The 12107-nt window shown below is 39.2% G+C and overlaps 1 protein-coding gene across 2 annotated transcripts in view; it reads right to left on the bottom strand.

Annotated features, from left to right (window-relative positions):
- The window catches only part of galnt9 (polypeptide N-acetylgalactosaminyltransferase 9), a 96797-nt gene that overhangs the window by 63803 nt on the left and 20887 nt on the right, over nt 1-12107 (bottom strand). Inside the window, exons 1-2 of one of the 2 annotated variants that reach the window (XM_044365276.1) lie at nt 3130-3273; nt 2716-2882 (exon numbers count right to left, since the gene is read on the bottom strand). In XM_044365276.1, coding sequence (XP_044221211.1) covers nt 2716-2882; nt 3130-3236 — 274 coding nt within the window. In that variant the 5' untranslated portion in view covers nt 3237-3273. Of the gene's footprint in view, nt 1-2715; nt 2883-3129; nt 3274-12107 lie in introns of those variants that run through there. The other variant, XM_044365268.1, reaches the window with a different exon arrangement.

The raw sequence follows: 12107 nt of genomic DNA, 5'->3' as shown, positions 1-12107 counted from the left end.
TATAGTGTTGTCCTTCAAAAATCTTTTCCAGGAAAACTCTAGTAGAATTCAAACGTGTGGGGCAAACTGATGCAATGGAAAGAGGCATTGGCTTCCATTTTTGTCTGTTCATTAGATTTAAACGGCTTCCTGTTTAATGGTAGCCTGTTAGAGCCCCAGTGGGGAGTGGGGATGTGCCAGTGGTGACTCCTGCTCGGCCTTCTCTCAGTATGTTATTTACATGCGCCCTTTTCCTCTGCCAGCCTGAGGGAGGCAGGCCTGTTACTCTGTGCCAAGTGAAGGGGTTCCAAGTGTCGTCTGGAATCTAGTTCATTGTCCTTCCCTCTCAAAACAGGAAAGCTTTTGGGATGTGGAGCCGAGCATCGTCAGCTGCTGTGGGCGTCATGGTGTGGAGGCAATTGAAGCATTTGCCCACATCGCCATGGAGACAGTGGTACGCAGTAGTTTAGAAAAGGACGAGACAAATCCTATCACCTCTCTTTCCCCTTGTTTTAAAGCTATTTTAAAACCTGGTGTTCAAGAATCCACCCTCAGGGGTTCTCCATTCTTTCAACTGTTACTCAAAAAAACAAAACACACACATACGCACACACAAAACTGTGTCACACACACACTAACACACATGCATATACCCAAGAATGCACAAAAACTATAGCATAAAAAGACTGACAGCTCTGGCAGGAGTCCAGCAACATCATACCAACTCATTTGTGTATGACGCCTTAGTTCAGATTCCACTGAGAAAGACAAAACATGATAAATAGGTTGACTGTCTCCACTGAAAAAGCAAACCTAAAGCATTAGACAATGATTAACTACAGGCTTTACAGGTTTTAAGATTTAAAGTTGGAGAGGATACACTTTGAGACAAGAAACAATTAAATATGATGCAAAAAAGGAAATGATCAAAATTGCTTGAAGCCAGCAATTATAGACCATTAAGCATACTGCCAGTACTCTCAAAGGTTGCAGAGAAAGTTGCCGTTGAACAATTAACAACTTTTCTGAACACAAGCAATTTTTGTCTACATCACGTTCAGTTAATTGCAGTTTGTTGCAGTTTGAACTCCTTGTTCAGCTTTAGAGCAAATCATTCCACCGAAACTGCTACCTTGCACTTAATAGAGCAAATTAAATATAGGCTTGATGAACGAGGAGTGGTTGGTGCTGTATTTTTAGATCTATGTAAAGTATTTGACACAGTCAATCATGATGTTTTCATCTCAAAATTCCCTAAGTTTAATTTTTCATCTAGAGCACTGGCATGGATATCTTTGTATTTATCTAATAGGATGCAATTTGTTAAAATTTGCTACACACTGTCCAGTATCATGAAGTGTACAATGGGTGTTCTACAAGGGTCAGTGTTAGTTCCCCTATTATTTAGCCTGTATATTAACGACCTCCCTCAACAGTGTCGCAGAACTGCAAATGTACACTGATGACACTGTTGTATACATACATGCAAAAACAGCTGAGTTAGCAGCTGCTAAGCTAACAACCGCAATGGAAAGGATCACACAGTGGCTTGATCAATCATGTCAGTCTGAATGTTAAGACAACAGGTATGTTTTTTCACTAAAAACACAATACAACCTCAGAATGCAGATATTTTCATCAAAGGCAAAAGGATTGACATAGTCACTGATTTTCCAATATCTCAGCATGGTACTGGATCCAAATTTTAATTTTAACAAACATGTTAAAAAAAAATGGTAAAAATTATAAAGTACGATCTGGCAAACTTTAGATACATCAGAAAATTGTCTCTCTCTGGATGCTGCCAAAATATTTATGCTATGATCCTTTCGCATATGTCTTATTGTATTACATGCTGGGGGAGGACTGGTGAGACAGCTATAAGTTGTTATATAAACAAACGCTAACTCTAGACAAAAAGCTGATGCATTACCATCACTGTAGTATACTAAAGAAATAAAATTCATTGATCTTTGAGAATTTTAGATTATATTCTAATTTGTGCCTTGTTTATACAATTTTAAATGGTTCGGCCCTTCCTCCATTATTTGACTTTGTGCATTTTCATTTCTTCAGCATATCGTGTACACAAAATTGTACCACACCATATCATCACACTACATTTGATCAGTCAGCATTTTCTGTAAAAGCCACAAGTCAGTGGAATGCCCTACCTGATGGCATGAAGAGCTGCAGCTCCCTCAGTACTTTTAAAACCAAATTAAAACATTTACTAAAATCTACTCAGCTCTGCAACCACTGATTTTACATTTTATCCTACGGTCTTCTTATAAATACAAATATTCTTGATTTTAATTGAACAAGTATTCATTAGTCATTCTAGTTGACATTGTGGCTATGTGTGATGTGCTATTGTGTGTAACCTTGTCATGTCTATCCTGTATTATTTTATACTCTTTGTACTATGTTTATTCTGTATTATTCTTTATCCTTTGTATTATGTTTTTTGTCTAGTACTGTGCTGTAATATGTTTTAATTGTGACAAGGGCCTGCAGATGAAAACTAGCTTTAAGTTAACTCTTGTACAGTGCATCAAATGGCAACATTTATGTTTAAAACTATACATAAGCCCTTTCAAATAGAATAAAGAAAAGAAAGAAAGAAACTGCATCAAACCTCCACACTGACTGGCGGTGGCCTCTGATTAGCAGAGCTGATATTTACTTAAAGTGGTGATCCTTAATACTGTTTTTTAAAGCTATTAATGTCCTTACCGCTGTCACTGTTGTCGTCCACCAGGATGATCTCCTTGAGCAGGTGTGCTGGTGTGTGGTTAACCACACTGTGGACGGAGCGCAGGATAACTGACAGAGCCTCATTCACAAAGATGAAGACCACAGAGATCTGGGGAAGGTCCTCTGGGTACGTCAGCAGTTTACACCTGTACACATAAATTAAACATGATTAGCTAGTGCTTTGTTTAAAAACTGAACAAAAAATGAAGAATTAAAAATGTGTATGCAGTGTATGATGATGACACAAACATTAGTAAAAACAATGTATGAAAGACAGGTGAAATTACAGTAAGATATTCAAAATTTTGCCAAAGGAGCTTCAGGATGAAAACCCCTTAGAAAATCCCTAATCCCCATTTCCATCCTTTAATGGACCCCAACAAGCTTTAATATCTCCTCAAGGACTCCTGGAGCCACCCCGAAGACCATAGGGTGACCCTCAACCCACTTTGACAGCAACAGTTTAAACCTTTCTCACAGGAGACATTTTGACTTGTCATAGCAGAAAAGGCACAGGTGTAACTAATAACATTAACGATGGCTCTGCTCCATTTAAGTGTGCCAGAAAGCATGTGCAATAGCAGGGCCCTGGAGCTGACACATCTGCAATAAATTAAACACTGATATTATTAATTTGATTAGTTTCATCTGTTTGACGAGTCAAAACATTCACCATTAGAAGGATCTATTAAATGGATGTGACAGTAAGTTATTTTCTTCTTTCTCAGAGTTTCTTTAGTTTAAGTTTAAGTTTAAGTTTAAGATGCTTTTTTCCTATCAATAATTGAGTAAACGTTTAGTGTATTCCCACTGTGCATGCAGCCTTACATTTTCTCTCCAAAAAAAAGAATGTGTCCTGAGTCACTTCTTCCTTAGTGCACCAAACTGGCAAGGCAAAAAATAGCACTCTTCTAAGATTTCATTTGAAGGTCCGCTTCCATTTGATGGTAAAACTGCAGCTCCCAGACCTGGATGTTCTGTACTGTACTATGACAACTGAAACCGTGCGATGAGCAAAAAGTACATTTCTCTAGAGTCAGGAAACCAATGGAAGTATTTTCACTTGGGTTTGACAGGTTCATGACAAAGTAACCTTTGGTGGTATTCACTATACTTGACATTATAAAGAGGCAGAATGTACTCATGATTATGTTCTCATTCGCATAAGACTATATAATATTTATTACAGTTTCCTAAAAATTATGTTTATATACAGCTAATTTGTATTTGCTAACAGTTTACTTCATTTGTACAATTTCTACAATATCAATTTATAGCAAGTAAAGTATGACTTTAGTTTTTTTGATTATGTTTAGGCACTGGGTTAATCTACAGGAAAAATCATGTTCTTGGTTTGATACTGGAAAAGTCAAGGGCAATTCAGTGGCTTTTGCTATTTGTAACCAAGACCACAATCTTTCTCTACCCCTAACCAAGTGTTTTTTTAGTAGCCTAAACCTAATAACATGTGTTGCAGAATATTAACCCTGTCCTACAAACTCTGTGATGTAAAAGAACACTTCCTGGATTGAAAAAACTTTTCCAGTGAAATTAATCCAGGCCACAATTACTGTCCTTAACGTGCATGTCGAAGCAAATTAGTTGTACCTAAACAAAATTTTTAGGAGACACGGTTGTTTATTTGTGCACTATAAATACCAAGGCTAAGAGTTTACTGCCATGCTAGTGGCTCAATGAGGATGTACTTTGTGCTTTAGACTAAATGCTAGAGTCAGCATGCTAACAATGCTGATGTTTACCAATATATATTACTTGAATGTGTTAGCATGCTTGCATTTGCTAATTAGCACTAAACACAAAGTACAGCTGAGTGTAAAGGTGATGCTATCCAGAGGGGGACAAACCAACGTTGCATCTCGAGATTGTATGGAGGAGCCAAATTTGTGCAGTGGACTGCAGCAGAGTTCAGGCACCCAAAAGCCAAATAGGTTCATCCTCACCTGCTGAGAGATCTGAGTTGGTACACAAATGGCAGAGAGTGGCTGAATGTGAACAACCAGGGTACTAGTTTGCATGTACACATAGGCAATATCTTTCTTCTCCACCTCAGCCTGTGAACTCTCTCACCAATTGCATTGGTCTCTCTGCCTGCTTCTCTTGCTCTCATACATGGATTCCATGGTAACCTCTTTTGTAGGGCTGTTATTGGAAATAGTGATGGGAATTCCCGCTCTTTTTAGTGAGCCAGATAATTTGGCTCAGCTCAGCAATAAGAGCCACTCTTTCGGCTCCCTAACGGCTCTTCATTTAGTACCACTTCTGGCTTTTATAATTCAGCCAAATTTAGCAATGTTTTGACCTTTGATTGGTATGTGTCTACATGTATGACTGTAATTATACTAAACATTATCATTTCAAGAATATCATAATTTTACATTATGTTTGGTATAAAAACCTTAAATAATGTAAAAACATCAAACACTATTACACGTGTGTATTGAACATTTTATTTATATTGAACTATCCAAAACAGTGTCAGGTAAATGTTAAAAATGCTAAAAGAAATGGGCAAATGAAAGAGAGAACAACAAAGGGCAGCTACATTCCCTCAGCCCCCTGCCTGCTTTTAACCTGATGGTATAATCTCTGTCTGGCATCACACACACATACACATCAACACAACATTCAATCAGTGCATGGAGTGTGTGTGGCCGAGCAGTGTGGCAAAAAGATCATCCTATTATTCTGTCTTATATCAATTTACCAAAAAAAAGAAAGAAAGAAAAAAAGAAATCAGCTCTCAGACAGTAGCAGGCTCCCATCGTTCACTTAAAGGAGCCGGCTGAGCCGACACATCACTGATTGGAATCCAACCTCATGTTGCCGCTTACAATGACCCAATTAAAAAAATGAACTGTACACAAGGCCATACAAATGTACAGTACATTCACTTGGTCTCAGAGTCTCACTCGCACTCGCTCAGCCAAAATTTTGTTCTCCTCCACTGATAATCTCCATTCTCAAGTCTGTCTAACTTCCCTGTCATTTCCAGTAAAATACAATATTTTTTCTCATATTCACAGTGGCTTTGAAGTCAGAAATAACAGTGTTGACTGGTCAGAAGCACTTAGCTGATTCCTATGGCCACTGTGAATTCACACAAAGCCAACATCTTTTGAATCATGCCACACTGCTCCAGTTACAGTAGGCTACGAACGCAACAGCTGACAAACACATTTCACTTGCTTCTGCCTTTGTTTCTCTGTGTTTTCACATATCTTATTCAGCAGTGCTGAGTCATTATGTAGGGATAATGAGGTGGATATTATAATTGTTGTGAATTATTTACAAGCGATCTTGGCTATAATGAAACACTTGTAACACAGTTGTGTATTAGAATATCTAATTGACATACAGTAGATTAATTACAGTGTAAACAAATCTATGAGTTCTATTTACTGTAGTCTCAGTAAATGCTGCTAAGCTCTTGAAGTCTTTTGCTAAACATCAAGTCAGACTTGACCCTGACATATTGCATTTGCCAAGTGAAATACCATTCACGTCAGACCTATTGATAAGACAATATATTGATTTGTCAGAAATTATCAGTCTCACATGCTATCACAGATTATTAGATGTGATAGAGAAAAATAATGCAGTCTTGAAAATCAGCACCCGGCAAGGATGTTATTTAAATATGTGTTCTCATCATCCTGAATCACAAATTGGGACTGCTACAGAGAAGAGCATCCTTAATCTCAACTAATAAGATACAGTAAACGTCCTCTAAATGCCCAAATGAAATTGCAGTGTTGTGTACAGTCACTGTAGGGAAATCTTCTGCCCACAGGAAGTGATGAGCAATGACCAAGTGTTTAGTTTGATGTTATATTGCATTATTTCTGTGTGCTCAAGCTCATAAAATTGAACAAATTAAAATCTAAGCTCTACCCAAATCTAACAGTGGTTATGACACTGCAGATTTCTTTTGTTCACTGTGTCGTCATATTCTAAGATATAAAACGTTGCAGTGTTGGTATCAAAGTCTAAATGGTGAAGCAATGCCACCTTGAACATGTTTTGTTCAAAGACAGCACGCTTGCAGCAAGGATGCTGTGAGCCATCTGAACTCTACTGGTGCTCAATGCCCCGATACCCCGGTGAACTGGGATGTCAGCTTGAGTCAGCAGCATCCATGGGGTCAGGCCGCAGGGGGACGGCCACACAGCAGATGGATCCCAGCATGGTGCTAAAGTTACATCCTCCTTTCTCCACCCACTGGAACCCTCCTCAGAGTCCACAGCCACTGGTTTGTGTGTGTGTGTGTGTGTGTGTGTGTGTGTGTGTGTGTGTGTGTGTGTGTGTGTGTGGCAGGCATGTGTTAGTACGTTCTCACCTTTCAAGAATGAGAATGAGAGCGGAACTAGCAATTATGTGGGATGACACAACAGCTGGCATCTTATTTACTTGTGTAATTATATAGTGATTAAGTACACTTTGCATATAAAAATAAAAGAAAAAGGGAAGTAAAAAGGATTTCTGCAGCAATTTCTACTTTTCCATCTGGTATTTACTTTATACATTTATCTAATTTATCATATTTATAAAGGACACTTGTCACATTAACTGCAGCTGTAAATTTATCATTATTATTATTATATTATTTAACCTAGTTACTTTTAACTTTAATTTAAATTTAAATGTATTCAACTAATTGTGTCACTCCACATAGAGGTTTGTCTGGACTATTTAAATGCAAGATGTGTACTTTATTTGGACTCCTCACACATACATGGAAGGCGAGTGGACAAATAGAAGATGGTTAAGAAATAAGGGGCACTAAAAGATTTTGGAGACTAGTTTGCTGGTTGAATTTCAGTGAAACATTTTCTAGCTTATACAATGTTTTTCTATCCCTGTACATGTAGAGAAATACCAGAATTATGTAGGAAGGCTGCGACTGCCACATGTTGAAATTGAGATTTTTTTCCAACCACTGTAGCATTGCATTTCTAATTATTATTTTCTAGAAATGAAACTACACAGGCCTGCATTTCATGTCTACAGAGCATTAAACAAGATATGATTATACTAAGTATTAACACAAAATTATCTACAGTCAGTCAGAGAAAAATAAGCCTCTAAGTAAATCTAGTTTTCTATGCAACAATCATCATATTCACCCCTCACCCTCATGTCATTCATCTTGACATTCAAAAATGGCGTTGCATTTACTGAAAACAGCTGTGTATTCAGCCAGTTATGGTAATAATGACAAACTGCTAGTAAATCACCTAAAGCTGACAGCTCTGCACTGTAGCTGCTTAAGGCAACATTAGTGTCACAGACTGACGGGCCAGACACATTTCTGGATCCTAGTGGTGACAACCTTAAAACGCTGATAATGATGTGCTTAAATGTTTAACTGGGAGATTGCCACAACTGTTCACCAGCTGTTTGTCTTTAACACTCAACAGCTGCCAAGTTACCTGCTAGGTACTGTTCTTTATGTAGAAAACTATTTGCCACTCAAAAGATGCTTCTGCTTCCATACGCCTGGCCAGTCATATAGTACAGGCAGTTATCAACTAGACAACATCCAAGATATCTTTTTTGCTGTTTTTGCCAACTCAAAGAATTTATGTTAATTGGTGCCAGCTGAGTAGATTTCTGCTCTTTCACACTGCGTTTTTGATACAAAAAGGATTGACTGTTTAGCCCAAATAAGCATTCACTATTGGTGATCTGTTTGCTTTGTGGGACACTAAAGCAACAGTGCAGAGTCCAGCTTCAGGTATTAATACAACTTTTGATTCTTAAGGTGGTATGGATATAATACAGACTGAGAAGCACTCAGACATCTTCATTTATTTTTAATAGTTTCACACCTACACCTATTGGCATTGATTCATGCATGGGAATGGCAATCTGCTGCCTAGTCTCTCTGGCCAAGTAGGCTAGTGCTTGCTGTTGTGGACTAGGAAAGCTTAATTTCATGCACTGTTATCAATCACTTCCATTACCGCAGCCCACATGCATTTGACAGCAGAGGTAATAAAAGTGGGGGAAAAAAACTAAACCACAGAGAGTGTTTATGATGGAGCACACTGCGTAAGTCTATCTATACTTTAAGCCCTGCTCTCACACTCTAGTCGTAAGAGTAAATGCACAAGTGTTTTGATTGATAACCACCACCCTGCCACCCCCTCCCATCCCCCACTGTATCATTTCAGTCCTTCCCTGTGCATTTATGCTCTCCCTCAGCAACTCCTTGGTTCCCTCTCACAGCTTTCTCTATTGCCTCTCTCAATCAGCCTTGCCAGGTCTATAAATACAATGACAAATCTGGCAGTGAGTTTGTGGGGGCATTTTTTCACCACAGTTCTCCTTTGCAGAATCACAGCCACCACATGGCAACTGCGCAAAACAAAATAATGTATATTTCACTCCTGTCCAGTTTTACGACCAGTGGAGAGGCAGTGTTTAATGAATATTACCACAGTAATATCTTGAAAATGTCAGCGGGGGCAAGGCACCCTTATCGCTTCTAGTTGAGATTTGGTGTGAGGCTGGATTTCAGTGTCGAGATCGTAAAGTAATATTGTAGTTCCATTGCCCTAGTTACTGGATCCAATTTAGGGCATCGCTCAACCTTAAATTTGTACCTGTCTGCAGTAGCGTGGAAGCCTTGTAAAGCCATAACAGGATGAGCGATCGACTCATCTGTTTGTAATGGGACTGAGCTCACTGGCCAGCGCTCATAATTTGACCCGGAACAAGCTTTGACAGAAACAGAGCGCCAGATTAAGATGTATTCCTATCACACCTCCCCCTTCTCCTCCTCCACCAGCCTGCAGCCCCGGCCGCTCCCTCTGACTTTTTCCCCGCTGGCCGCTCTTATTCGCTGTGAAATTTCACATTAACCTCCCGTAACCCACGCAGTGCAGGCAACACCAAAGCAACTTTCCAATCCACGAGCACTCCTCTCAGGAAGATAATCGTTTGCCTTGTCATTTCTCCGTACCACTCCCCCCCTCCCCTTGCCCCATCTAGGAGATAAACTCCAGCACTGGAAAGAGCAACAATTTGCAGCAGGAGCCCCTGCACCGCGGAGACCTTACGATCCCATTCTGCAGTATCAGACGCTTAGGAGATGAGGTAAGCCTGTTTCTTCAGCCTCCCTCGTAGTCCTCTCTGGTTATCACTCTCCCACAGGCAGGCAAACACAAGACAAGGGGTCCTTGGGGAAGCAGAGCATCTGTTGTGCTTCAATACAGTTTTGGGTTTAACTGCTATTTTGACAAAATATAAATCAAATCTTCAGGAAAGTGACAATAAAGATAGAAGTGAGATTAGGAGTAATTGAATAAGAATCCTCTTGGAGGAGGAGAACTAGTCAGTGAGAAGCAGGTTGATGCTTTGAATTGCATTTTTCTATTTATGAGTGACAAGAGTTACATTTAATGTTTGTTTTGTGGGCATCAGTAATCTTACCAGCTTGTCTGCCTTTATTGTTTTTCTCTCCACAGCCCAATGAGCTGTTATCGTACCTAAGCCTCCCAAGGACAACGAATGACAGGCTCAGAGTCACCGTAATATAGAGCCTACTTAAGTCCCTTGGTATCTCAGTTAAGAATGTCACTTGCAGAAGTGAAGAGCAGAAGAGAGAAACACAGGCTAGCGGGCAGTGAATGGGGATTACAGGTTTTTGAGCAAGAGACAGTTGCATCTGTAATTACTATAAATTGGTTTTGCCGCAGACAGGTAGGTTTAAGAAGAGAGGGAGAGACTTGAGAATGTGTGGATCACTCAGTCATGGTGGTGGACTTTGCTTTCCTGTAGTCATCAAAGTCCTCTCCGCTGAATGACTCCTGCTCAATTAAAAGTGCATTAGAGAGGAGGTGCCTGCTTCCTTCGTTTAACCTCACTTCTGCAGTGCCGCAGTCACCTTTTGCTCACAAAATCAGAATTAGAAATTAGAAATATGTGACTGTCTTTCTTACCCTAAGCTGCAGCAGAGTACAGATGGTAGACTGAGACCAAGCAAAATAATGATACATGGTTGCCTGTTAGTTCTGGACCTGTTCATGTTCAGATACAAATGAACCAAGAGCTGTATGAACATGAAGTCATACATGGACCCACATTGGGAAATCAAATTCCTGAGAGAAATTCCTGAAATCCAAATTATGAGCATTACAAGACTGCAACTCAACCTCATTTTATGAATAATGACAACAAGGTAGAAACAGGATGAAAGTGAGGTTTCCTTAATTGTATAACTGGGGAATAGTTATTGTGTGGTAACTACGATTCACTTACATTTTAATGAGGAACAAAACAAAAGAGAGGACACACCTCTGTTTTTACTCATTTTCACTTTCTGATGTATCAGGGCATCCGTTAAGTTCAACTTCAACTTCAAGTTTATTAATTGTCCCAAGTGGTCAATTTGTGCTGCAGCACATAGTAAAAAACACAAAATATGCCCCAGAAACATACAACAGTTTACATAGACAAGCAAATAAGAATACACCATAACCCCCCAAGACATCAGGATTCCACACAAATCGTCATTATAAATACAATGTGCTGCTCCTCAATAGTGATAATTGTCACAGTCTTACCATAGTTACCAAATAATTTGTATAATGGAGATAGTTTATAAGTTTGCTTCCTTGATTGTTCATAATCAGCAGATGGGTTTAAATAGTAGCTCAACTTTTGAATTCATGCTAAAATCACATATCTACTACAAAACACACAACCAACCGCATCAAAGTCCACTTGGAAGCTGACTGAGACCCACCTTTTCATGTTGTTGTCTAGTTGTTTAGTCCATACCAGAATTTGATTGACAGCTTTTACACCAGCCTGGCAAACACACCAGAGTTCATTTAAACTGAACAAAATAGGTTGGTTGTGAAAGCACCCTAAAAGTCATGACTAGTACCACAACAATGCTGGCAGTTACAGTACTGTGTTGGTTGGACTCTCAAGAAAAGCACATTTTCTTTCTGTGAACAATTCCTTTACTTGCTTAGAGCAGTGCTTTGATGTTTCTCTTGTTCTTCAAAGTGCTGTTTCAATGACATAAACAGAAAACCCAAAGAAAATTATGTTTGAACTTTGCACTGTATTGATTTCCATTATGTTCCACAACAAATGTACTAAGTCTTTATTATACAGTGTACCTATCGGTTACCTGTCATGTATTCAAGCTTTACGTTGTTTGAAATGACATGTTCTGTCCACAGTCTGACTCCGTGTGCTTGTTTATGGAAGCATAAAATAATTCTGTGTATCAGAAATTGACACATGATGGACTGATGCACAGGGATGGATATCAGGAGGGAGGAGACTGGGATCCTATAATATAGAGTATATGAGGACAAGCCTGAAGAATCTAA

The sequence above is a fragment of the Thunnus albacares genome, chromosome 2, assembly GCF_914725855.1.
Source record: "Thunnus albacares chromosome 2, fThuAlb1.1, whole genome shotgun sequence".
NCBI lineage: Eukaryota > Metazoa > Chordata > Actinopteri > Scombriformes > Scombridae > Thunnus > Thunnus albacares.
This window is presented reverse-complemented; position numbering and strand designations above follow the sequence as displayed.